This window comes from Nansenia antarctica, assembly GCF_963989245.1.
Source record: "Nansenia antarctica genome assembly, chromosome: 4".
NCBI classification, from domain to species: domain Eukaryota; kingdom Metazoa; phylum Chordata; class Actinopteri; order Argentiniformes; family Microstomatidae; genus Nansenia; species Nansenia antarctica.
This window is the reverse complement of record NC_137689.1, coordinates 1,576,509-1,604,189: the sequence shown is the minus strand read 5'-3', so window position 1 is coordinate 1,604,189 and position 27,681 is coordinate 1,576,509. Positions and strand designations below refer to the sequence as shown.

Genomic DNA, 27,681 nt, shown 5'->3' with positions numbered 1-27,681 from the left:
AACACGCCATACCACCCTAACACGCCATACCACTCTGAACACGCCATACCACCCTGAACACGCCATACCACCCTGAACACGCCATACCACCCTGAACACGCCATACCACCCTGAACACGCCATACCACTCTGAACACGCCATACCACTCTAACACGCCATACCACCCTGAACACGCCATACCACTCTGAACACGCCATACCACTCTGAACACGCCATACCACCCTAACACGCCATACCACTCTGAACACGCCATACCACCCTGAACACGCCATACCACCCTGAACACGCCATACCACCCTGAACACGCCATACCACTCTGAACACGCCATACCACTCTGAACACGCCATACCACCCTGAACACGCCATACCACCCTGAACACGCCATACCACCCTGAACACGCCATACCACCCTGAACACGCCATACCACCCTGAACACGCCATACCACCCTGAACACGCCATACCACTCTGAACACGCCATACCACCCTGAACACGCCATACCACCCTAACACGCCATACCACCCTGAACACGCCCGATCTCGTCCGATCTCGGAAGCTAAGCAGCGTCGGGCCGGGTTAGTACTTGGATGGGAGACCGCCTGGGAATACCCGGTGCCGTAAGCTTTTCCTCATCTCGACCAGTAGGGGGCAGTATTGGATGGCAATTGCAGTTTTGTCAATGCTTCCCTCCTGAACAGGTTTAGGCACACTTTTGTTAGGAGCTCCCAGTTAGATGAAATCCTGCCTACATACTTGTATACCTTAGTCAGATGGTTCCTTATACTCTGGACAGTCACCAACGAATGACGTAGCGCTCGATGTGACTGCCTCTTGTCCAATCAAATACAGGGACCAAGTAATTGTAAAATGTTTTGATGAAAAATAAATCTTAAGATGTATTTTTATCTTTCAAGATGTATTTCATGAAATTCGGCATCAGTCATCAATAACATGATATTATGTTAAGAGCCGGTCATGGTTGGTTGTCCTGTGAGTCACTCAAACAAACAACAAGGAAGAATCGACATGACTTAACGACAGAAGAGTGTTAGGGCCACTGGACATCTTGTGCCACTACACCTCATCACCTCAACTGCAGCTTGTTTGAGGTTGTTGCTGCCAGAGGAGGTTCGACCAGGTTATTACATCCAAGGGTTCACTAACTTACCTTTTCCACCAGCAGCACTGTGAATGTTCAAAGGGTGTGTTCAATAAAGGCATGAAAGATTATAATTGTGTGTGTGTTATTAGCTGAAGCATGTTTGTCTATACTTGTGACTTGGATGAAGATCAGATCAGATCACATTTTATGACCAACTAATGCAGAAGACCAGGTGATTCCAAAGGGTTCAGAGACTTTTTATTGGCACTGTATATTGAAGTTAGGGTTGGAGGGATGGAGGGATGGAGGGATGGAGGGTTGGAGGGATGGAGGGATGGAGGGTTGGAGGGTTGGAGGGATGGAGGGATGGAGGGTCGGAGGGATGGAGGGTCAGAGGGATGGAGGGTCGGAGGGATGGAGGGATGGAGGGTTGGAGGGAGGGAGGGTTGGAGGGATGGAGGGATGGAGGGTAGGAGGGATGGAGGGATGGAGGGTCAGAGGGATGGAGGGATGGAGGGTCAGAGGGATGGAGGGTCAGAGGGATGGAGGGATGGAGGGTCAGATGGATGGAGGGTTGGAGGGATGGAGGGTTGGAGGGATGGAGGGTTAGGATTGGAGGGATGGAGGGTAGAGGGTTGGAGGGATGTAGGGATGGAGGGTAGAGGGTTGGAGGGATAGAGGGATGGAGGGGTGGAGGGTCAGAGGGATGGAGGGTCAGAGGGATGGAGGGTCAGAGGGATGGAGGGTTGGAGGGATGGAGGGTCAGAGGGATGGAGGGTTGGAGGGATGGAGGGATGGAGGGTTGGAGGGTTGGAGGGATGGAGGGTTGGAGGGATGGAGGGATGGAGGGTTGGAGGGTCGGAGGGATGGAGGGATGGAGGGTCAGAGGGATGGAGGGATGGAGGGTTGGAGGGATAGGGTCTATTTGATCTTGGTGAGGGCGAGCGCCCGTCTCTCTGTGTTCTGGAACAGCGCTCTGACCAGACTCTTCATCTCTGAGCTGGAGAACTCCAGAGACAGCGGCCCCTTACCCTCCGCCCACCTGCAGCGCACACACACACACACACACACACACACACACACACACACACACACACACACACACACACACACACACACACACACACACACACACACACACACACACACACACACACACACACACACACACACACACACACACACACACACACACACACACACACACACACACACACACACACACACACACACACACACACACACACACACACACACACACACACACACACACACACACACACACACACACACACACACACACACACACACACACACACACACACACACACACACACACACACACACACACACACACACACACACACACACACACACACACACACACACACACACACACACACACACACACACACACACACACACACACACACACACACACACACACACACACACACACACACACACACACACACACACACACACACACACACACACACACACACACACACACACACACACACACACACACACACACACACACACACACACACACACACACACACACACACACACACACACACACACACACACACACACACACACACACACACACACACACACACACACACACACACACACACACACACACACACACACACACACACACACACACACACACACACACACACACACACACACACACACACACACACACACACACACACACCAATCAGATGACCAGACAAGAGACAAACAAACCAATTAGATAATAATAATAATAATAATAGCTTTTATTTGTATAGCGCTTTTCCTGCAGACGTTGCAGCTCAAAGTGCTCCAATCATTATATAATCATCATTTAATTATTTACTCATTTAAAGGCAATATTAAAAAGATGGGTTTTTAGTGTAAATGATTAATTATTGTTATAACCTTCAATCTGCTTGTTCTTTTAATGATCAATATCAATACATTTCAAATGTGGCATTCAACATAGAGAGGTGTGTGTGTTCCTGTGTCAGTCTCTGAGCGACTCTCTAAAACTAGGTTTAGAAGAAGGTGATAGAAGAAGGTTTTTCCTTCTGTCAACGGCCCCGGGCCTGAGCTGGATTACTCTTCCTGCTACGACTGGTGGATTGATGATTCACTTGCTTAGTATTCAAATGTATTGATTGTAAGTCGCTTTGGAATAAGGCGTCTGCTAAATGCCAAAAATGTAAAAAAAAGTCTCACCGGTCGACTATCTCCTGCAGGTTGGAGCGCAGCACGACCACCAGCTCCTTGAAGGTGATCCACTTCTTCACGTACACAGGGACCTCCTCCTGGTACTTCTTGTTCTTGTCCTCGTCAGGCAGTGGGGTGAACACCAGGGGTCCTTCCTGGATGATGGACTGGCAGAGCGTGTGCAGGTGCTCCCCGTCCCCGGTGGAGATGTCCTGAACAACAACAAATAACAACCAGGAAGGAAATGAGTAAGTAAGTAAAGCTTTATTTATATAGCACCTTTTTAGAGAAGAGAAGAGAAATCGGACCTTGATGGTCTTTTAATGGCCACACACGGCAGTTTTACACTCTGATCACACACACATGCAAGTTTTTCAGGTGAACACACACACAAACACAAGCACATCTTCGGCGGGTCGCCAGGTGGAAATTGTCCTCTGCCTTTGTAACCCATCCGGGCTGCCATTCCTCCACTGGCAGCCAGGGGCAGCGGTCGCCCTTTTGGCGCGGCTTGAACCGACGCCCGGCGCCCCGGGGACCAAGTAGCATTCTTCACCGTCGTGGTCAGGGACGGGTGTTCACTTTGGCATGTCTTTCCATGTGGGGTGAAGGAGACCCCTAGTGGACATGGGGGGAACATGCCAACCCCAAGCCACATATATGTGCCACGGCAACCAGGCTTTCACCCTTTTTGGACTCCCATCCAGGTTACTAACCAGGCCCAGCCCTGCTTAGCTTCTGAGATCTGACGAGATCAGGCTTGACAAGGTGGTACGGCCGCACACTTTCATACAAGAAATGCAGCTCAAAGTGCTTTACAACAGGAATAAGAACATAAAGTGAATATAAAAACATATACATGCATAGAATGAATAAAAAAGCAGGGGAAAACAGTAAAAAGAAAAAGGTAAAGATCTAACTTTCCATATCCCTTTCATCTTGGATTTCCCTTCCTCAGACACAAGGAGGAAACACACAAACAGAACCTGTCTCACCTCCAGCATCATGATCTTGGAGATGACCTCAGCGATGGCAGAGTTGAGCAGCGTGCCCAGGGCCTTGCAGTAGAGGCTGACGGGCAGGACGTCCTGCCACACCGTCCCCAGCCTCTTCAGCTGGTGGAGAACCTGGAGGACAAGCAGAGGGAGGAGCTGAGTAAGGGTGTGTTCTCACTAGAACATTTGCTTCACTTGGACTCTGAGTTTAAGGATAAAGTTCGCTTTGCTCTGCGTCGTTTGGAGCTGTGAGAACGCACATTCGAAGTCGCTCCCGGAGCAAACAACCGACGGATGCTCCGCTTGAAAAGGGTGGTTTCGCTTTGGTTAGAAACGACGCATCCATCACTTTGCTTCGCTTCGCTTTTGGTGAGAACGCTGCTCGAGGCAGTCCATAGGAAAACAACAGCGCATGCGTGTTGATCTGGATAAGAGTGGGACGAACGGGTAAATTTAAATTTGTCAGACCAATCAACTACCACGTCTGTTGCTTCGATTGCGTATGTTACTTTGTTTACATGAAGGGCTGTGAGAACGCAAATCAGAGAAATAATTTATGCAACAATGTTGCGAACTCATCCACTTGCTCCGTGTCTCGATTCTGACTTTCATGTGAGAACATGACCTAAGAACAATGTCAAAGAGAGACAGCTGAATAAACCAGAAGCTTTGCTTCATTACGGCTCATTAATGCCAAAGAGACACGACTGAACAGCTGACCCCTGACCCCGAACACTGCAGTCTGATACTGGAGATACCAGAAGACCTGTCTGACCTGCAGAGTACCTGTCTCACCTGTCTGACCTGTCTCACCTGTTCTCACCTGTCTCACCTGTCTGACCTGTTCTCACCTGTCTCACCTGTCTGACCTGTTCTCACCTGTCTGACCTGTTCTCACCTGTCTCACCTGTCCTCACCTGTCTCACCTGTCTGACCTGTCTCACCTGTCTGACCTGTTCTCACCTGTCTCACCTGTCTCACCTGTCTGACCTGTTCTCACCTGTCTCACCTGTCCTCACCTGTCTCACCTGTCTGACCTGTCTCACCTGTCCTCACCTGTCTCACCTGTCTGACCTGTTCTCACCTGTCTGACCTGTTCTCACCTGTCTCACCTGTCTCACCTGTCTGACCTGTCTCACCTGTCTGACCTGTTCTCACCTGTCTCACCTGTTCTCACCTGTCTGACCTGTTCTCACCTGTTCTCACCTGTCTCACCTGTCTGACCTGTCTGACCTGTCTGACCTGTCTCACCTGTCTGACCTGTTCTCACCTGTCTGACCTACCTGACCTGTTCTCACCTGTCTCACCTGTCTCACCTGTCTGACCTGTTCTCACCTGTCTGACCTGTCTGACCTACCTGACCTGTCTCACCTGTTCTCACCTGTCTGACCTGTTCTCACCTGTCTGACCTGTCTGACCTGTTCTCACCTGTCTGACCTGTTCTCACCTGTCTCACCTGTCTCACCTGTCTCACCTGTCTGACCTGTCTGACCTGTTCTCACGGCCTTGCTGGCTGTTCTTACCTGTCTCACGGCCTTGCTGGCTGTTCTTACCTGTCTGACGGCCTTGCTGGCTGTTCTTACCTGTCTGACGGCCTTGCTGGCTGTTCTTACCTGTCTGACGGCCTTGCTGGCTGTTCTTACCTGTCTGACGGCCTTGCTGGCTGTTTTTACCTGTCTGACGGCCTTGCTGGCTGTTCTTACCTGTCTGACGGCCTTGCTGGCTGTTTTTACCTGTCTGACGGCCTTGCTGGCTGTTCTTACCTGTCTGACCTGTTCTCACCTGTCTGACCTGTTCTCACCTGTCTGACGCTTCGTGCACACCAGGGACCGTGACCCACCGTTCTGGCGCAACCTGGTGGGATGGGCTTGACGTACGTCAACGTGCGATGCAGACGCAACAACACAGAAATGTGTGATAGCAAAGATGGCGGCCGTTAGCATCACAAACACTATGATAACATCCTCCTCCTCCGTAGTATCTAGTCTATCTCAGTCACAGACATGTTCAACAACAACACGTTTTACAACAAGGAAGGGATACAACTAATAAACATGTTAACTCACTATTCACCTTATACAACAACAACTACTACTACTACTACTACTACTACTACTACTACTACTACTACTACTACTACAAGTGTCTATGACTACTGTTCATGTTAAATCCGTGTGGAGCTAATGCTATCGCGTCTCCACAGGCTAAAGTACAACTACACTAATATCCTTAACTTATGTCCTAATCACACTACTGTCATACAAGTCGTACCTTCTCCTTGACATGGACATACACACCTGCTACCTTCTTTGAAAGAAATCGCGATTTATTCAGTGAAAACTAGTACACCATTCAACTAGCACATAGCATAACAATAGCATAGCATTCGCGAACACAGTCAGTCAATGCACCTAGCACAACAACTAGCGCCGTAGCTAAAGGCTACTGTCATGTACTATACTACTAAACCAACGCATAATTTCTACTAGTAATATGACTACATGATCACACTAGTCTAGTCGTGTTTAAGCCCAGGAGGATGATAAAGATGATGATAGATGATCTTGGATGATAGGATCTTCTTCTCCTGGGTTGATGACCGGAGGAGATAGCAAAGATGGCGCCGTTAGCATCACAAACACTATGCTAACAACACTATGATAACATCCTCCGTAGTATCTAGGATAAACGGGTTATTTTGATCAACTGGACACATTTTGTGAATATATATGGTTACTTTCTCGCCTGAAAACATATACAAACTTCATAAAATGACATATTAACACGTGTAGAGCCAAATTACAGATTTTCGCTAATGGCGGCCAAAATTGAGGATTCAAAATCTGAGGCGAGAGCTGAGGCAAGAAACTACTTCCGGTTTACTTCCGGTTGTTTTAACGGATCCAACGCAACGCAAAAGCTGAATTTTTTTGACTGAAGAAACGCAATGCAGAGCAAGGCAACTGATCAACGCAACTGCCCCATTGAGATGAATGACTTCCGGTGCAACGCAATGACCTGGTGTGCACGCAGCTTGACAGCCTTGCTGGCTGTTCTTACCTGTCTGACGGCCTTGCTGGCTGTTCTTACCTGTCTGACGGCCTTGCTGGCTGTTCTTACCTGTCTCACGGCCATGCTGGCTGTTTTTACCTGTCTGACGGCCTTGCTGACGACCCCTGATGGACGAAGAAAAAGGGGACGCCCCAAAGAAACCTGGAGAAGAACCGTCGAGAGGGAGCGTGACATGCTGGGTCTAAGATCCTGGGAGGCGGCGGCTGCTGTGGCGAGGGACAGAGACCGGTGGCGTAAACTCGTTGGAGGCCCTACTCTTCACACCCGAAGAAAAAGGACCTAAGTCAAGTCAAGACGGCCTTGCTGGCTGTTCTCACCTGTCTCACGGCCTTGCTGGCTGTTCTTACCTGTCTGACGGCCTTGCTGGCTGTTCTTACCTGTCTCACGGCCTTGCTGGCTGTTCTTACCTGTCTGACAGCCTTGCTGGCTGTTCCTACCTGTCTCACGGCCTTGCTGGCTGTTCTTACCTGTCTGACGGCCTTGCTGGCTGTTCTTACCTGTCTCACGGCCTTGCTGGCTGTTCTTACCTGTCTCACGGCCTTGCTGGCTGTTCTTACCTGTCTCACGGCCTTGCTGGCTGCTGCGTAGCTGTTCTCGTCGTCCAGGTTGTTGAAGTTTCGTGCCGTGGAGAGACGCTCCAGGATCTCTGCTCTCTGCACGTCCAGCTGAGCCACCAAACACTGAACACCTGGGGGACAGACAGGTAATAGAAGCACTGAACACCTGGATTAGGTACGGTCAGGTAAGAGAGGGTTAGAGAGGTGTGGTGTTTTATGGAGTCATAGAAGACCTCCCTCCCTCCCCCGCCCCCTCCCCTCCCTCCCTCCCCCTCCCTCCCCCGACCCCCCCTCCCTCCCTCCCCTCCCCCGCCCCCCCCTCCCCTCCCTCCTCCCCTCCTCCTTACCCAGCTTCCTGAAGCCGGGCACCAGGTCTACGAAGGTGGCGGCCCCGTGGCTGAGGGGCTCGGGCAGGTGGGGTCTGAACTGGTGGCCCAGGGTGAGCAGGTGGTGGGAGAGGAACATGCAGTTGTTGTGCTGGATGGCTGCCAGGTGAGGGAACTTCAACAGGCTCTCTCTGCAGGGCAGACAGACAGGTCAACTACAGACAGACAGGTTCTCTCTGGAGGGCAGACAGACAGGTCAACTACACACAGACAGACAGGTTCTCTCTGGAGGGCAGACAGACAGGTCAACTACAGACAGGTTCTCTCTGGAGGGCAGACAGACAGGTCAACTACAGACCCCAGACACACAGAGAGATGAGGTAGAGACCCAGACAGACAGACAGACAGACAGATAGACAGACAGGTTCTCTCTGGAGGGCAGACAGACAGGTCAACTAGAGACCCACTAACATATGAATACAGACTTCACTTCTTATTATGTACCAGATACGGGAGCTTTTCATAAGCAATTTTTTGTGTTTGACATTCAAATTATTCTTGAATTTAAGAATCATCAATGATCATAATTCAGAAGCATTGTATCGTACACAAACAGGATATCTGAGATTCAAAGAAACATCCTCACTTGTGGTACGTGGGCACGACGTCGTAGAACAGCTGGAAGATGTTCCTCACCGTGAAGAACAGCTGGGTGGCGCTGGGGGAGAGAGAGAGACGTTTACAATCTTACAACATCTGAAACTGTTGTAGCAGTGTGGTTACAGGGTTACAGGGTGAGGTAGGGGTTAGGTACAGGTAGGGGTACAGGGTTAGGGTTAGGTGTTAGGGTTAGGTGTCGTAGCGTACCATTGGCTGGAGCTGCCGGCGGCCTGGCTCAGCGTGCTCAGGGCTAGCTCCATCAGCTGCTGCACCGACCGGCTGACCCGGCACACGGGCAGACACAGGGTCCGCGACCCCAGAACCTTCTGGTTCTCCAGCCTCTCTGGCTGGCTGCCCCTCCTGCCCTCCGGCCGGGCCCCGTCCCCAGAGCCTGCAGGGCCCGGCAGCTTGGGGATGCAGAGCTTAGAGTCCGGGGTGATCTGTGGGTTAGGACACCACTCTGTTACCACATGACTCTGTTACCACATGACTCTGTTACCACATGACTCTGTTACCACACGACTCTGTTACCACACGACTCTGTTACCACATGACTCTGTTACCACACGACTCTGTTACCACATGACTCTGTTACCACACGACTCTGTTACCACACGACTCTGTTACCACATGACTCTGTTACCACACGACTCTGTTACCACATGACTCTGTTACCACATGACTCTGTTACCACACGACTCTGTTACCACACGACTCTGTTACCACACGACTCTGTTACCACATGACTCTGTTACCACATGACTCTGTTACCACATGACTCTGTTACCACACGACTCTGTTACCACACGACTCTGTTACCACACGACTCTGTTACCACACGACTCTGTTACCACACGACTCTGTTACCACACGACTCTGTTACCACATGACTCTGTTACCACATGACTCTGTTACCACATGACTCTGTTACCACATGACTCTGTTACCACATGACTCTGTTACCACACGACTCTGTTACCACATGACTCTGTTACCACATGACTCTGTTACCACACGACTCTGTTACCACACGACTCTGTTACCACATGACTCTGTTACCACATGACTCTGTTACCACACGACTCTGTTACCACATGACTCTGTTACCACACGACTCTGTTACCACATGACTCTGTTACCACATGACTCTGTTACCACATGACTCTGTTACCACACGACTCTGTTACCACATGACTCTGTTACCACACGACTCTGTTACCACACGACTCTGTTACCACACGACTCTGTTACCACACGACTCTGTTACCACACGACTCTGTTACCACATGACTCTGTTACCACACGACTCTGTTACCACACGACTCTGTTACCACACGACTCTGTTACCACATGACTCTGTTACCACATGACTCTGTTACCACACGACTCTGTTACCACACGACTCTGTTACCACATGACTCTGTTACCACATGACTCTGTTACCACACGACTCTGTTACCACACGACTCTGTTACCACACGACTCTGTTACCACACGACTCTGTTACCACACGACTCTGTTACCACACGACTCTGTTACCACATGACTCTGTTACCACACGACTCTGTTACCACACGACTCTGTTACCACACGACTCTGTTACCACATGACTCTGTTACCACACGACTCTGTTACCACACGACTCTGTTACCACACGACTCTGTTACCACACGACTCTGTTACCACATGACTCTGTTACCACACGACTCTGTTACCACACGACTCTGTTACCACATGACTCTGTTACCACACGACTCCTGTTACCACACGACTCTGTTACCACATGACTCTGTTACCACATGACACTGTTACCACACGACTCTGTTACCACACGACTCTGTTACCACACGACTCTGTTACCACATGACTCTGTTACCACACGACTCTGTTACCACACGACTCTGTTACCACACGACTCTGTTACCACATGACTCTGTTACCACACGACTCTGTTACCACATTGACAAGGCAGCTACACTGACAAGGCAGCTACATTGACAAGGCAGCTACATTGACAAGGCAGCTACATTGACATGGCAGCTACATTGACAAGGCAGCTACATTGACAAGGCAGCTACATTGACAAGGCAGCTACACTGACAAGGCAGCTACATTGACATGGCAGCATACATTGACAAGGCAGCTACATTGACAAGGCAGCTACATTGACAAGGCAGCTACATTGACATGGCAGCTACATTGACAAGGCAGCTACATTGACAAGGCAGCTACATTGACATGGCAGCTACATTGACAAGGCAGCTACATTGACAAGGCAGCTACATTGACAAGGCAGCTACATTGACAAGGCAGCTACACTGACAAGGCAGCTACATTGACAAGGCAGCTACATTGACAAGGCAGCTACATTGACAAGGCAGCTACACTGACAAGGCAGCTACATTGACAAGGCGGCTACATTGACATGGCAGCATACATTGACAAGGCAGCTACATTGACAAGGCAGCTACATTGACAAGGCAGCTACATTGACAAGGCAGCTACATTGACAAGGCAGCTACACTGTCAAGGCAGCTACATTGACAAGGCGGCTACATTGACATGGCAGCATACATTGACAAGGCAGCTACATTGACAAGGCAGCTACATTGACAAGGCAGCTACATTGACATGGCAGCTACATTGACAAGGCAGCTACATTGACAAGGCAGCTACATTGACAAGGCAGCTACATTGACAAGGCAGCTACATTGACAAGGCAGCTACATTGACATGGCAGCTACATTGACAAGGCAGCTACATTGACAAGGCAGCTACATTGACAAGGCAGCTACACTGACAAGGCAGCTACATTGACAAGGCAGCTACATTGACAAGGCAGCTACACTGACAAGGCAGCTACATTGACAAGGTGGCTACATTGACAAGGCAGCTACATTGACAAGGCAGCTACATTGACAAGGCAGCTACATTGACAAGGCAGCTACATTGACATGGCAGCTACATTGACAAGGCAGCTACATTGACAAAGCAGCATACATTGACAAGGCAGCTACACTGACAAGGCAGCTACATTGACACGGCAGCTACATTGACACGGCAGCTACATTGACAAGGCAGCTACATTGACAAGGCAGCTACATTGACAAGGCAGCTACATTGACACGGCAGCAGACATTGACACGTCAGCAGACATTGACAAGGCAGCTACATTGACAAGGCAGCTACATTGACAAGGCAGCTACATTGACAAGGCAGCAGCCATTGACAAGGCAGCTACATTGACAAGGCAGCTACATTGACACGGCAGCTACATTGACAAGGCAGCTACATTGACACGGCAGCTACATTGACAAGGCAGCTAAATTGACAAGGCAGCAGACATTGACAAGGCAGCTACATTGACAAGGCAGCAGACATTGACAAGACAGCTATATATTTATTTTATTTTATTTTTTTTTTCAGATTTTTTATCCCCTTTTCACCCAATTTGGTAGCCAATTTAACCCAACTTAGCATCCAATTATCCCCTGCCTATTGCGAAGGATCCGCCGCACGACCCCGTGGTCGGCAGTCCCAGAGGAGGCCGCCAGGCAGACTAGGCTGACTGGCTCCTCGAGCCCAGTACCGTTACTCCGACACCAGACGGGGGCGGTGTTGCGCGACGGATCCTAGTCCAGAAATACTCCTATACCCCCCTCGGAAGCGGCCGGCCAATATGCCGCTTCCCGTGTGCCTCGGCCATATCTGGATCTGGCGAAAGACAGCTATATTGACAAGACAGCTATATTGACAAGGCAGCTACATTGACAAGGCAGCAGACATTGACAAGGCAGCAGACATTGACAAGGCAGCAGACATTGACATGGCAGCAGACATTGACAAGGCAGCTACATTGGCAGAACACCGGCAATGGTGTTGGTGTTTCGTCCGATGACAGTTTGCGTTTCCTGCTTTTTTCCTGGCACCTGGCCAGTGTGTTGATGTCGTACCTTGACGGTGTTGAAGAGTATAGATATGTAGAGTATAGATATGTAGAGTATAGATATGAAGGCCGTACCTTGACGGTGTTGTGCATCTCGGAGGTCATCAGTTTGCGCGCCGCCACGATCACGTCTTTGCATTTCTTGCTGGCGAAGTGGCAGTTGACGTCCCTGGTGTACTGGAGCAGCTCAGCCGAGGCGCCTCGCAGGTACTGCAGCTGCTGCAGGGAGCGCTCAAACTCCTCTGTCTCCTGGATCACCTGAGACAGACAGACAGACAGACAGACAGGTGAGGTAGAGACAGATGCTCAAACTCCTCTGTCTCCTGGATCACCTGAGACAGACAGACAGACACAGACAGACAGACAGGTGAGGTAGAGACAGACGCTCAAACTCCTCTGTCTCCTGGATCACCTGAGACAGACAGACAGACAGACAGGTGAGGTAGAGACAGACGCTCAAACTCCTCTGTCTCCTGGATCACCTGAGACAGACAGACAGACAGGTGAGGTAGAGACAGACGCTCAAACTCCTCTGTCTCCTGGATCACCTGAGACAGACAGACAGACAGACAGACAGACGCTCAAACTCCTCTGTCTCCTGGATCACCTGAGACAGACAGACAGACAGACAGACAGGTGAGGTAGAGACAGACGCTCAAACTCCTCTGTCTCCTGGATCACCTGAGACAGACAGACAGACACAGACAGACAGACAGACAGGTGAGGTAGAGACAGACGCTCAAACTCCTCTGTCTCCTGGATCACCTGAGAGAAGACAGACCAGAGGTGTGGATAAAGACTAGATTCATTATTCTTCAAGGAATGAAAACTTCCATCATCTTGTTTTTGTTATTCAGTAGTACTGTTTTTTAAAGTAATTTTTTACTTTTCTTTTTATTGATAGACAGCAGAGATTTTGACAGGAATGATGGGTGAGGGAGAGAGAAGGGATGACATGCAGGAATCGAACCGGGAACCCTGCGGTTACATGGTCAACGCTTAACCCACTACGCCACATAAGCGCCCCAATTTGTGTGTACTGTTAAGGCTTTCCAGTGTGTATAGCAATAATATCTACATTATTGTGCTGATGTGACTGAATAAATTAACTGTACTGCTTTTGGGGGAATTGTTCTTGCATTTACTGAGACACTTTGAAAAATAATGTGTGTTTTGGTCTCTGTGACGCTGTGTTGATACTGTGTTGATACTGTGTTGATACTGTGTTGATGCTGTGTTGATGCTGTGTTGATACTGTGTTGATACTGTTACTGTGTTGATACTGTGTTGTTACTGTGTTGATGCTGTGTTGATACTGTGTTGATACTGTGTTGATACTGTTACTGTGTTGATACTGTGTTGATACTGTGTTGATGCTGTGTTGATACTGTGTTGATACTGTGTTGATGCTGTGTTGATACTGTGTTGATACTGTGTTGATACTGTGTTGATGCTGTGTTGATACTGTGTTGATACTGTGTTGATGCTGTGTTGATACTGTGTTGATACTGTGTTGATACTGTTACTGTGTTGATACTGTGTTGATACTGTGTTGATGCTGTGTTGATGCTGTGTTGATACTGTGTTGATGCTGTGTTGATACTGTGTTGATACTGTGTTGATACTGTGTTGATACTGTGTTGATACTGTGTTGATACTGTTACTGTGTTGATACTGTGTTGATACTGTGTTGATGCTGTGTTGATACTGTGTTGATACTGTGTTGATACTGTTACTGTGTTGATACTGTGTTGTTACTGTGTTGATACTGTGTTGATACTGTGTTGATACTGTGTTGATGCTGTGTTGATACTGTGTTGATACTGTGTTGTTACTGTGTTGATACTGTGTTGATACTGTGTTGATGCTGTGTTGATACTGTGTTGATACTGTGTTGATACTGTGTTGATACTGTGTTGATACTGTTACTGTGTTGATACTGTGTTGTTACTGTGTTGATGCTGTGTTGATACTGTGTTGATACTGTGTTGATGCTGTGTTGATACTGTGTTGATGCTGTGTTGATACTGTGTTGATGCTGTGTTGATACTGTGTTGATGCTGTGTTGATACTGTGTTGATACTGTGTTGATACTGTATTGGTACTGTGTTGACCAGCTTTGCCAAGTATTTTCCTCTCCAACGTCAGATCCCTGACGAACAAGATGGATGAACTGAGACTACAGGTTGCTAAAAACAACATCGTAGGGGATAGCTGTGTGATTATTCTGACCGAAACCTGGCTAAATGACAACATTGTGGACGCAACTGTTAGCTTGGAGGGGCGCACGCTACACCGCGCTGACCGAACGGAGCTTAGCGGTAAGTCCCGCGGAGGTGGGATCATAATATCGACGAAGGATAGCTGGTGCTTAAACACGGTGTTGATACTGTGTTGATGCTGTGTTGATACTGTGTTGATACTGTGTTGATACTGTGTTGATACTGTGTTGATACTGTGTTGATACTGTGTTGATACTGTGTTGATACTGTGTTGATACTGTTACTGTGTTGATGCTGTGTTGATGCTGTGTTGATGCTGTGTTGATACTGTGTTGATACTGTGTTGATACTGTGTTGATGCTGTGTTGATACTGTGTTGATGCTGTGTTGATGCTGTGTTGATACTGTGTTGATACTGTGTTGATGCTGTGTTGATACTGTGTTGTTACTGTGTTGATACTGTGTTGATACTGTGTTGATACTGTGTTGATGCTGTGTTGATACTGTGTTGATGCTGTGTTGATACTGTGTTGATACTGTGTTGATACTGTGTTGATGCTGTGTTGATACTGTGTTGATACTGTGTTGATGCTGTGTTGATGCTGTGTTGATACTGTGTTGATACTGTGTTGATGCTGTGTTGATACTGTGTTGATGCTGTGTTGATGCTGTGTTGATACTGTGTTGATACTGTGTTGATGCTGTGTTGATACTGTGTTGTTACTGTGTTGATACTGTGTTGATACTGTGTTGATACTGTGTTGATGCTGTGTTGATACTGTGTTGATGCTGTGTTGATACTGTGTTGTTACTGTGTTGATACTGTGTTGATACTGTGTTGATACTGTGTTGATGCTGTGTTGATACTGTGTTGATGCTGTGTTGATGCTGTGTTGATACTGTGTTGATACTGTGTTGATACTGTGTTGATACTGTGTTGATGCTGTGTTGATGCTGTGTTGATACTGTGTTGATGCTGTGTTGATACTGTGTTGATACTGTGTTGATACTGTGTTGATGCTGTGTTGATGCTGTGTTGATGCTGTGTTGATTTTTTTTTTTGCTGCTGCAGCTCGACAGCGTTAGAATCTTAAAAACTGCTATCTATACCGAACTCTATTGAGAAAGCATTTTTTGGATATAAATAGCTTTCCTATCCTATATAACATCGGGACCTCGTTCCGCCGAATCCGACGCCGGGAGGCTGAGTCGGGATTACCAGCGTTATTAGTTAGCTACCGCGGCTAACCAGCTAGCCACCTCTACACTTTTTAAACTGGCTTTTTTCTATCGGGATACCTCCCCGAACTACTAACAACCTTATATACTCTTATATCACATATCTCTGTAATACTCCTAGCTCACCATAATCAAATTGTTTTTCTCTCTCTCTACAAATAACACCACTTTTCTCTTTCATGGCCTGCCGGCGCTGCCTGGAGCTTAGCCTCCAGGTTGAGGAGATGAAGGGACGAATCTCAACTCTCCACCAGATCAGACAAGGGGAGTCGCATCTTAATTCACTTTATGACACATTACATACAACAATAATTACAGACATAGAAAGCACACAAACCACAACATCAACATCTAAGCCTCCACCTCCACCTGTAAGCCCAATCCCAGGTGTAACTCACACTGTCCCTACATCACCAGAGACTTGGACCATCGTCAGGAAGAGGAGTCGTACCATCAACTCCCCTGGCACCAACCCCCATGAGGCCCTCCTGCTGCGGAACAGCTTCGAGGCGCTGCAGAGCCACCAGTCCACACCGAAGCCGAAGAGAGCCAGGGCCTGCACCCCCACCCCCCCCCTCCCTCTCTCTCTCCCCCTCTCCCACCCTGTGCCCCCTACAGGTCCATCACGCCGCCAGCAGAGGAGACTACAGTTCGTGTCTCCTCCCCCCCCCCGCACCCGCTCTTCTCCCCCCCCCCCCCCCTCTGTGCTTGTAATAGGCTCGTCCATGGTCCGCCATGTTGCAGTCCCGAAGGCCAGAACCCACTGCATCCCAGGTGCCAAGGTGAGGGACGTCGCCGCGGTCGTCCCGATGCTGGTGGAGGATGCCCCACCCCAGGTCACCTCCGTCATCGTCCACGTGGGTGCCAACGACATCGGACGGGAGAGGTCGGAGGAGCTGAAGGAGGACTTCCGAGCCCTCATCGCCACCGTCAGGGGCACAGGTAAGACCTGCATCATCTCGGGCCCCTTCCCGAGTCCCAGGTATGGCGACACCAAATACAGTAGAATTCGAAGTCTTCACCTTTGGCTACAGGGATACTGCTGTCTTATGCAAATCCCATTTATAGACAATTTCACCACGTTCTTTAACCGTAGTGAGCTGTTTGCGAGAGATAGATTTCACCCAAACAGGTATGGTGCCCGCCTGCTGTCGATGTCCATGGACCTCGCTGTCCGATGTCATTGGCCGGTGCCCTGTCAACGCTGATGTGGGATGAGTCCGATCCTTTCCTCTAACACCAAACATGCCATCCAGACTATTGTCTCCCATCGGACTCCCTCCACCACAAATAAGGTAATACATGGCGCAAATTTGAGAAATTTATTACCCATTTCATTAAGTATGCCCTCGAGTCAGTCCCAGTGTCAAAATGACATCTCCATGGCAATTTTGAATATCAGGTCCCTATCGAACAAAAAAACATTTATCATAAATGAGCTCATTTGTGATAGAAAACTCGACTGTATGCTACTCACAGAAACCTGGTTAGATACAAATGGAGCAGCAGCCCTTATTGAGGCATCTCCCCCCAACTACAGTTTTTTCCAATCAATCAGAAATGGAAAAAAGGGGGGAGGAACAGCTACCATAGCTTCAAATAACCTAAACTGCAGGAGCATATCCTTTGATATATTCTCCTCCTTTGAATATCATGCCACAGTTATGGCATGCCAACCACCTATTCTTACGGTAACTGTATACAGGCCGCCGAAACCAGCCCCTACTTTCCTACCTGACTTCTCTGAGTTCCTATCCATTATCCATCCCAACTATGATAGGATTATTATCACTGGTGATTTTAACTTTCATGTTGATAATGGGGCTGACTTGAGGGCTAGGGAGTTTATTGACCTCTTGGAATCTATGGATTTTGTCCAACATGTCAATGAACCCACTCACAATCATGGCCATACCCTTGATCTTGTGATTACAAAGGGTCTTGAGGTCTCAATATCAGGTATCAGCGACCTGGCCCTCTCTGACCATTTCTGTATTTTCTTTACCATTGTAACACGTAAAGCTGAAAGCAATGCTGAACGTGTTGTTAAAAAACGTTATCTTACCCCTGCAGTGGCTGAGAATTTCAAAGCTTTAATGAACAGTAATCACACAACTCCCACGTTGTGTGAAAACGACTTAGTAATTACCTTTAACAATAAAGTAAAAATGGCCCTAGACTCCCTGGCACCTACCAAATTAAAAAAGGTTGGAGCCAAGAGGAGAGCACCATGGCGAAACAGTGAAATAAATCTCCTAAAGAGAACATGTAGGAAAGCTGAGCGCAGATGGAGAAAGAGCAAATTACAGATTGATCAGAATATTTTTAAAGAACATCTATCTGCCTTTAACTTGGCAATGCGAAATGCTAGAAAAAATCACTTCTCAAAGATAATATCTACAAACAAGAATAACCCCAGGGTCTTGTTCTCGACAATTGATTGCCTTGTAAACCCTGCTCCTAAAACTCTAGACGGCGCAGCCTCTGTCACCAAATGCGAGGAATTTGCAGCCCACTTCAGGGATAAGATAACAAATATTAGAATGTGTATTACTCAGGAAAGACTAGGTTTGTGTAGCACCACAGATCCGCCGCCACAGAACATGACTATGAGCATGTTCACCATGATTAGTACGGAAACATTAGGTAAAATTGTGTCACAGCTTAAACCGTCTACGTGTCCTCTTGACCCTATTCCTACCACCTTTTTTAAGGAAATTTTTGAATCTGTGTCTGATGACATACTAGGCATTGTAAATCACTCCCTACTTAAAGGGATATTTCCAGCGGCGCTTAAAACTGCCCTGGTTAGACCCACCCTGAAAAAAAGTAACCTAGATCCTTCTGATCCCAAAAACTGTAGACCAATATCAAATCTCACTTTTCTAAGCAAAATTTTAGAAAAGGCAGCGTATAGACAGCTTCATGAATTCTTAGTCTTAAATAATAGGTATGACCCACTTCAGTCAGGTTTCCGATCATACCACAGCACAGAAACCGCTTTGCTTAAGGTAACAAATGACCTTAGGATAAATGCAGACTCGAAAAAACTCTCGATTCTTGTACTCTTAGACTTAAGTGCAGCCTTTGATACGGTAGACCATTCCATACTTATTGAGAGACTTGAAAACTGGGTTGGCCTCTCAGGTCCGGTCTTGAACTGGTTCAGGACTTACCTGGCTGACCGAGACTACTTTGTAGCCCTTGGTGACCATAAGTCAAAAAATTATAGCACAACCTGTGGAGTTCCCCAGGGGTCCATTTTAGGACCGTTGCTCTTTAGCCTATACATGCTACCCCTCAGTTCTGTTATCAAGAAGCATAGCGTTAACTACCACAGCTATGCTGACGACACTCAGCTTTATATCTCAGTAACTCCCAACGACTACAAGATGATTGACCACCTGATAGATTGTATTGCCGATATTAATATTTGGATGACACAAAACTTTCTCCAACTCAATCAAGAAAAAACAGAGGTATTGATCATTGGCGAGAAAACTGGGAGAGAGAAATTATCTGCACACTTGAAAACACTAGCTCTTAACACTAAGTGTCAGGCCAGGAATCTTGGTGTCATAATTGACTCAGATCTAAATTTTGAAACTCATATTAATAATACTATTAAAACATCCTTTTACCATCTAAGAAACATCACTAAGGTACAATCATTTCTCTCCCAGGCAGACACTGAAAAATTAATGCATGCGTTTGTTACTAGTAGGCTAGATTACTGTAATGCTCTCCTGACAGGTCTCCCCAAAAAAATGATAAATAGACTACAAATGGTTCAAAATGCTGCTGCTCGTGTCCTTACTAGGACCAAACGAAGAGCGCACATCACACCTGTCTTGAGATCACTACACTGGCTCCCTGTCAGTCATAGAATAGACTTTAAGATCCTTTTACTAGTTTATAAATCACTTCACTGTGATGCACCCAATTACATGGTGGACATGCTCATAAGATACACACCAGCTAGACCCCTACGGTCTAGTGGCACGGAACTTTTAATAGTGCCAGAGGCTAGGACAAAGAGATTTGGAGGATCAGCTTTTAGCATATATGCTCCTAGATTGTGGAACACCCTACCTGAGGGCCTGAGGTTGTCTAAAACTCAGGACATTTTTAAGCGTGACCTCAAAACCTACTTATTCAATGTCGCCTTTTGATACTACGGGAGACATTGGACATTATAGAACTAGGATCACTAAGCCATTACACCATACTCGTGTTTTGAGATTTGTGTTGACAGGAAAATGGACCCGGGTGCTGATGAGGCACTCTCAGCTCCAAATAGCACCTAGAGCAGTACTGGAACCGGTACAAGGGTGTACCAGGACCACCATCAGGTTGTATTGCTGTCATCTTTATTGTCTTTATTGTGTTGTTGCATCATAACTGTGCCTAAGATTCTCTTTTGGCAGGACCTGTGACCATCCGGATGCAGAACGATGCAAATATAACACTAAATTTATGGACAGAGTGTACGCCGATAATATGCAAGGAATTTTTCCTGGATACATGGTGTACAGGTTTTTGCCCTTGCTTGCTTGCTTTGTGCCGGTGGTCCTTGGCCTCCCCTTGGGGACCGCTGGGTACTGGTAGGCAAACTGGCTAGTAGTCGCTCTATTGGTAGAGGGCTGCAAGGGAATTTTTTTCCTGGCTACATAGTATACAGGTTTTTACTTTTGCCTGCTCGCGGCTCTGTCAGTATTGATTGATTGACTGATTGACTGAACATTTTCATTGTGTGAAGCGCATTGAGTTGCATCTTGTAAGAAATGCGCTATACAAATAAAATTTGATTTGATTTGATTTGATTTGATGCTGTGTTGATACTGTGTTGATACTGTTACTGTGTTGATACTGTGTTGGTACGTACCACGCTGTACTTCTCCAGCTGGCTGCTGCTGGTGGGGATGGAGAACAGGAGACACTGGTGGATCACACAGTGAGACATCTCCTCCCAGATCAGCTCCCCCAGGACAGCAGACGCCGTCTGACCCTCCCCGACTGGCACGTCTGCAGAGGAGAGGAGAGGAGGAGAGGAGGAGAGGAGGAGAGGAGAGGCCATGCTGTCATGCTGCTCTGAGGTGACGCGACCAGTCTATCTCCAGTATCCTCGCATTACAATAACACAATAACCCTAACCCTTATAACAATACGTTTCCTTCTGCTGCGTCACAAACATCTTTACCATATAGGTGTGGAAGATAAAGTCGACAACACCAGAAGGTATATATATATACTGTATATATATACAGGTGCAAATAAAAAAATTAGAATATCGTGCAAAAGTCCATTCATTTCAGTAATTCAACTTAAAGGGTTAAACTTAAATATGATATAGACTCATTGCATTGTACATATGCATGATTATACTTTTCAGAGGGCTGACATTTCTGTATTTAAAATCCTTTTCTTATTGATTTCATGTAATATTAAACATTTCTGAGATATTTAATTTGGGGTTTTCATAAGCTGTAAGCCATAATCATCAAATGTATAACAAATAAAGGCTTTAAATATCTCGTTTTGCATGTAATGAGTCTATATAATATCTAAGTTTAACCCTTTAAGTTGAATTACTGAAATAAATGAACTTTTGCACTATATTCAATTTTTTTGAGTTGCACCTGTATATGGGTTAAATAACAAACTAATGAGAGACGCTCTCTGTGGTAGAGGACCTACCCAGCAGGTGTGTGTGTAGGGTCTTGAGCACCAGCAGGACTTTGGTGTAGACCTGTGAGGGGGTGGGGTGGTCCGCGGGGGGGGTGGGGGCCTGGTCACACCGCAGGCACAGCAGGGTACCCTGGCCCGGCTCCTCCCTCACCTCCACGCCCAGGCTGGGGAACGTGATCAGAGGCTTCAGCACGAACTTCAGAAGCACCTGACCTGGCAGGGAGAGAGACAGGGCTCAGAGGTTAGAGGTCAGCAGCACCTTGTGAGCTTAGAATGATAAGGTTCTATCTCCGTTTAGAATGATAAGGTTCTATCTCCGTTTAGAATGATGAGGTTCTATCTCCGTTTAGAATGATAAGGTTCTATCTCCGTTTAGAACGATAAGGTTCTCTCTCTGTTTAGAATGATAAGCTTCTATCTCTGTTTAGAATGATAAGGTTCTATCTCCGTTTAGAATGATAAGGTTCTATCTCCGTTTAGAATGATAAGGTTCTATCTCCGTTTAGAATGATAAGGTTCTATCTCCGTCTAGAATGATTAGGTTCTATCTCAGTTTAGAATGATAAGGTTCTATCTCTGTTTAGAATGATAAGGTTCTATCTCTGTTTAGAATGATAAGGTTCTATCTCCGTTTAGAATGATAAGGTTCTATCTCTGTTTAGAATGATAAGGTTCTATCTCCGTTTAGAATGATTAGGTTCTATCTCCGTTTAGAACGATAAGGTTCTATCTCCGTTTAAAGAATGATAAGGTTCTATCTCCGTTTAGAATGATAAGGTTCTATCTCCGTTTAGAATGATAAGGTTCTATCTCCGTCTAGAATGATTAGGTTCTATCTCAGTTTAGAATGATAAGGTTCTATCTCCGTTTAGAATGATAAGGTTCTATCTCCGTTTAGAATGATAAGGTTCTATCTCTGTTTAGAATGATTAGGTTCTATCTCTGTTTAGAATGATAAGGTTCTATCTCCGTTTAGAATGATAAGGTTCTATCTCTGTTTAGAATGATAAGGTTCTATCTCCGTTTAGAATGATAAGGTTCTATCTCCGTCTAGAATGATTAGGTTCTATCTCAGTTTAGAATGATAAGGTTCTATCTCCGTTTAGAATGATAAGGTTCTATCTCCGTTTAGAATGATAAGGTTCTATCTCCGTTTAGAATGATAAGGTTCTATCTCTGTTTAGAATGATAAGGTTCTATCTCCGTTTAGGGCAGTTCAGAGATATTGAGCGTCAAAGTTTTTACATTCCATTATGTTTTGTGAGATGGAACCTTTGTATTTTATGAATTACTAACCAAAAAATGTCAACATTTTAAAAAAATAACACCACACAGGCATTAATAAACACCTAATGGATCAGATTATGTAAAAAAAAAAAACATTTGGACCAAAAATGGAGATAGAACCTTATAATTCTAACGTCACGGTATGTATGCAGCAGCGTGTTGCAGCCGTGTGTCTTACTGAAGAGTTTGAGCTTCTGGGTCAGCTCCCCCTGGATGGCCAGGGCCTGCAGCACGCAGGCCAGCAGAGGAGACGGGCTCTGCTCCTTCCTGCTGCCTCCCAGATGCAGCTCCGTCTGCAGGAAGGACTGGACCCCCGTCAGCTCTGGGAGGGAGGGAACAACACACACACTCAGTATCTGCTGCAGCACACCACCGCTAAACACACTTGGTTTGGCTTCCACTATTTTTTATATTTTTATGTAACTAGAGATTTAGGTGTTTATTATACAACAGTTAGTTCCGACCAAGTAATTTGATTGGACAAGAGGCATTCCTCTGCATGAGTGCAGATATACAGTATAACAGCACTGGGACTTTTAACTATATGTATCACTCCGCCTCACAGATGTTCTACTAAATGACCGTTAATTAGACTACATGTTTGTGTTCACGTTACTAGGCAACAGTCCATTTGAAGTTCAGTTGCGGAACTATTTTTTGTTTATTTTTATGATTAAATAAACAAACAAATCATAATCTGTTGTCACTTATTACTGTTAACTAATAAATCGTGCTGTAGAACTGTTGTATAAAAGCAATATCACACTCGAGGTCGTGCTGTTATACTGAATATGTCCGCTAAAGACACACCACCGCTAAACTCACTTGGTTTGGCTTCCACTACTAACCTGGTGTGTTTTAAGCTCTTGACTGGCAAGTAAAGTGATTTTGGAAACAAACTAGGACATTGCTGTGTTAATTGTTCCCTGTGCCTGTTGGTTAACTCTGTGTTCTATGTGCTCATGTTATCTGAGGCTTGTTGTTTCTGTGTTTTCTGTTTTTCCCATATTGTCAGCGTCTTTGAGCCCCGGAAAAGCGCTATATAAATACAATGAATTATTATTATTATTATTGTTATTATTAAACTATCAAGAAAGCAACATCCCTCAGACAACGTCAGACCGTATTGACACAGGAAGTCCTTCACCTTTGGAGACACTGGAGGGAGGTAGTTTCCAGACGGCGAGTCTCTTCCACTGGTCTCCTAGGTGGTAGATGAGGTTCTCTCTCTGGACCGTGAGCTCTGAGCTGAGGGCTCGCAGCAGGGGCAGGTCAGAGCCCTTCCCAGCCTTCAGAACCTCCGCACTCCCCCGGGCCTGAGGAGGAGAACCAGAGGAGAACCAGGTCAGAGGAGAACCAGAGGAGAACCAGAGGTTCTAGATGATAGACGAGTGAAGTGAAGATATTATCAAAGCGTACGGGTGATCGACAGGCGCGTACGCTTTGATAATATCTTCACTCACGATCATCTAGTCTGGTCTGGCGCCTGCGCCGTCTGTTGTTCTTCCTGCACATAGGTAAACATATCCGGGATCTAGCAGCGTCGTCGGGCTCACGCAAACAAACCCCGCGAATGTTTTACATGCTCCGGGCAAGTAAAACGGCGTTACTGTCGAACCCTGAGATGGGAACAGCGTTACGTTTTATTCTGCTCATAGAATGTCTGGTATCTGGACTACAGTCGTACCTTCTCCAGCTGTTTGGCAGCAACAACATACTTCTTCTCCAGCAGGGCTTTCTGGAACTCCTCCATCGCATTGTGAAACTAAACCAAATAACATAAGAAAACACACAGAAATCGTGAAAAGGTAACATAGGAGTTCAAACGTAGTGTTAGAATTAAGCAAGACTGTTCCGAATAGAAAAGGTAATAAAATGGGTGTGTACCTCCCCCAGGTGTTAAACAGGAAGTGAGGCAGTCTTACCTCCCCCAGGTGTCGGAGCATCAGGATGACGGAGGTGTTCCGCTCCAGCTGCTGCTTCAGCTTGGCGTACTCCGTCACCGCCACATGCAGGTTCTGCTGCACCTGTAAACACACAGCTACAGGTGTAACACACACAGCTACAGGTGTAACACACACACAGCTACAGGTGTAAACACACTAGGGGTGGGCATCGACGATCGATAATTGATCGATAAGGATCTTGGTCGATCACAAAAGAAAACATTTGGTCGATCACAAAAAAAATAAAAATAAATAATAATATTTGTGATCGACCAAATGTTTTATTTTGTGATCGACCAAGATCCTTATCGATCAATTATCGATCGTCGATGCCCACCCCTAAAACACACACAGCTACAGGTGTAAACACACACACAGCTACAGGTGTAAACACACACACATCTACAGGTGTAAACACACACAGCTACAGGTGTAAACACACACACAGCTACAGGTGTAACACACACACAGCTACAGGTGTAAACACACACACATCTACAGGTGTAAACACACACAGCTACAGGTGTAACACACACACAGCTACAGGTGTAACACACACACAGCTACAGGTGTAAACACACACAGCTACAGGTGTAAACACACACACAGCTACAGGTGTAACACACACACAGCTACAGGTGTAACACACACACACAGCTACAGGTGTAACACACACACAGCTACAGGTGTAACACACACATCTACAGGTGTAACACACACACAGCTACAGGTGTAAACACACACACATCTACAGGTGTAACACACACACAGCTACAGGTGGAAACACACACACAGCTACAGGTGTAAACACACACACATCTACAGGTGTAACACACACACAGCTACAGGTGTAACACACACACAGCTACAGGTGTAACACACACACACATCTACAGGTGTAAACACACACACACATCTACAGGTGTAACACACACACAGCTACAGGTGTAAACACACACACAGCTACAGGTGTAACACACACACAGCTACAGGTGTAAACACACACACATCTACAGGTGTAAACACACACATCTACAGGTGTAACACACACACAGCTACAGGTGTAAACACACACATCTACAGGTGTAACACACACACATCTACAGGTGTAACACACACACACCTACAGGTGTAACACACACACAGCTACAGGTGTAACACACACATCTACAGGTGTAAACACACACACAGCTACAGGTGTAACACACACACATCTACAGGTGTAACACACACATCTACAGGTGTAACACACACATCTACAGGTGTAACACACACACAGCTACAGGTGTAAACACACACACATCTACAGGTGTAACACACACACAGCTACAGGTGTAACACACACACATCTACAGGTGTAACACACACAGCTACAGGTGTAACACACACACAGCTACAGGTGTAACACACACACATCTACAGGTGTAAACACACACACACATCTACAGGTGTAAACACACACATCTACAGGTGTAACACACACACAGCTACAGGTGTAAACACACACAGCTACAGGTGTAACACACACACATCTACAGGTGTAACACACACACACACCTACAGGTGTAACACACACACAGCTACAGGTGTAACACACACATCTACAGGTGTAAACACACACACAGCTACAGGTGTAACACACACATCTACAGGTGTAACACACACATCTACAGGTGTAACACACACACAGCTACAGGTGTAAACACACACACACATCTACAGGTGTAAACACACACACAGCTACAGGTGTAACACACACACATCTACAGGTGTAACACACACAGCTACAGGTGTAAACACACACACAGCTACAGGTGTAAACACACACATCTACAGGTGTAAACACACACACAGCTACAGGTGTAACACACACACACATCTACAGGTGTAAACACACACATCTACAGGTGTAAACACACACACACAGCTACAGGTGTAACACACACACACAGCTACAGGTGTAAACACACACACATCTACAGGTGTAACACACACAGCTACAGGTGTAACACACACACAGCTACAGGTGTAACACACACATCTACAGGTGTAAACACACACATCTACAGGTGTAAACACACATACATCTACAGGTGTAACACACACACAGCTACAGGTGTAAACACACACACATCTACAGGTGTAAACACACACACATCTACAGGTGTAACACACACACAGCTACAGGTGTAACACACACACATCTACAGGTGTAAACACACACACAGCTACAGGTGTAAACACACACATCTACAGGTGTAAACACACATACATCTACAGGTGTAACACACACACATCTACAGGTGTAAACACACACACAGCTACAGGTGTAACACACACACATCTACAGGTGTAAACACACACACAGCTACAGGTGTAAACACACACATCTACAGGTGTAAACACACATACA

At 46.6% G+C, this 27,681-nt stretch overlaps 1 protein-coding gene across 1 annotated transcript in view; it reads right to left on the bottom strand.

Moving 5' to 3' along the window:
• Positions 1–1,856: 1,856 nt before the first annotated feature.
• Positions 1,857–27,681, bottom strand: part of LOC308155024 (centromere/kinetochore protein zw10 homolog) — a 30,235-nt gene continuing 4,410 nt past the window's right edge. The window contains exons 3-16 of the mRNA XM_080528256.1: positions 25,248–25,349; positions 25,010–25,087; positions 24,470–24,638; positions 23,501–23,644; positions 22,045–22,248; positions 21,233–21,372; positions 12,962–13,144; positions 9,148–9,380; positions 8,927–8,998; positions 8,302–8,471; positions 7,955–8,085; positions 4,326–4,457; positions 3,340–3,542; positions 1,857–2,146 (exon numbers count right to left, since the gene is read on the bottom strand). Of these exons, the coding sequence (XP_080384382.1) occupies positions 2,026–2,146; positions 3,340–3,542; positions 4,326–4,457; positions 7,955–8,085; positions 8,302–8,471; positions 8,927–8,998; positions 9,148–9,380; positions 12,962–13,144; positions 21,233–21,372; positions 22,045–22,248; positions 23,501–23,644; positions 24,470–24,638; positions 25,010–25,087; positions 25,248–25,349 (2,082 nt within the window). The 3' untranslated portion in view covers positions 1,857–2,025. The remainder of the gene's footprint in view (positions 2,147–3,339; positions 3,543–4,325; positions 4,458–7,954; positions 8,086–8,301; positions 8,472–8,926; positions 8,999–9,147; positions 9,381–12,961; positions 13,145–21,232; positions 21,373–22,044; positions 22,249–23,500; positions 23,645–24,469; positions 24,639–25,009; positions 25,088–25,247; positions 25,350–27,681) is intronic.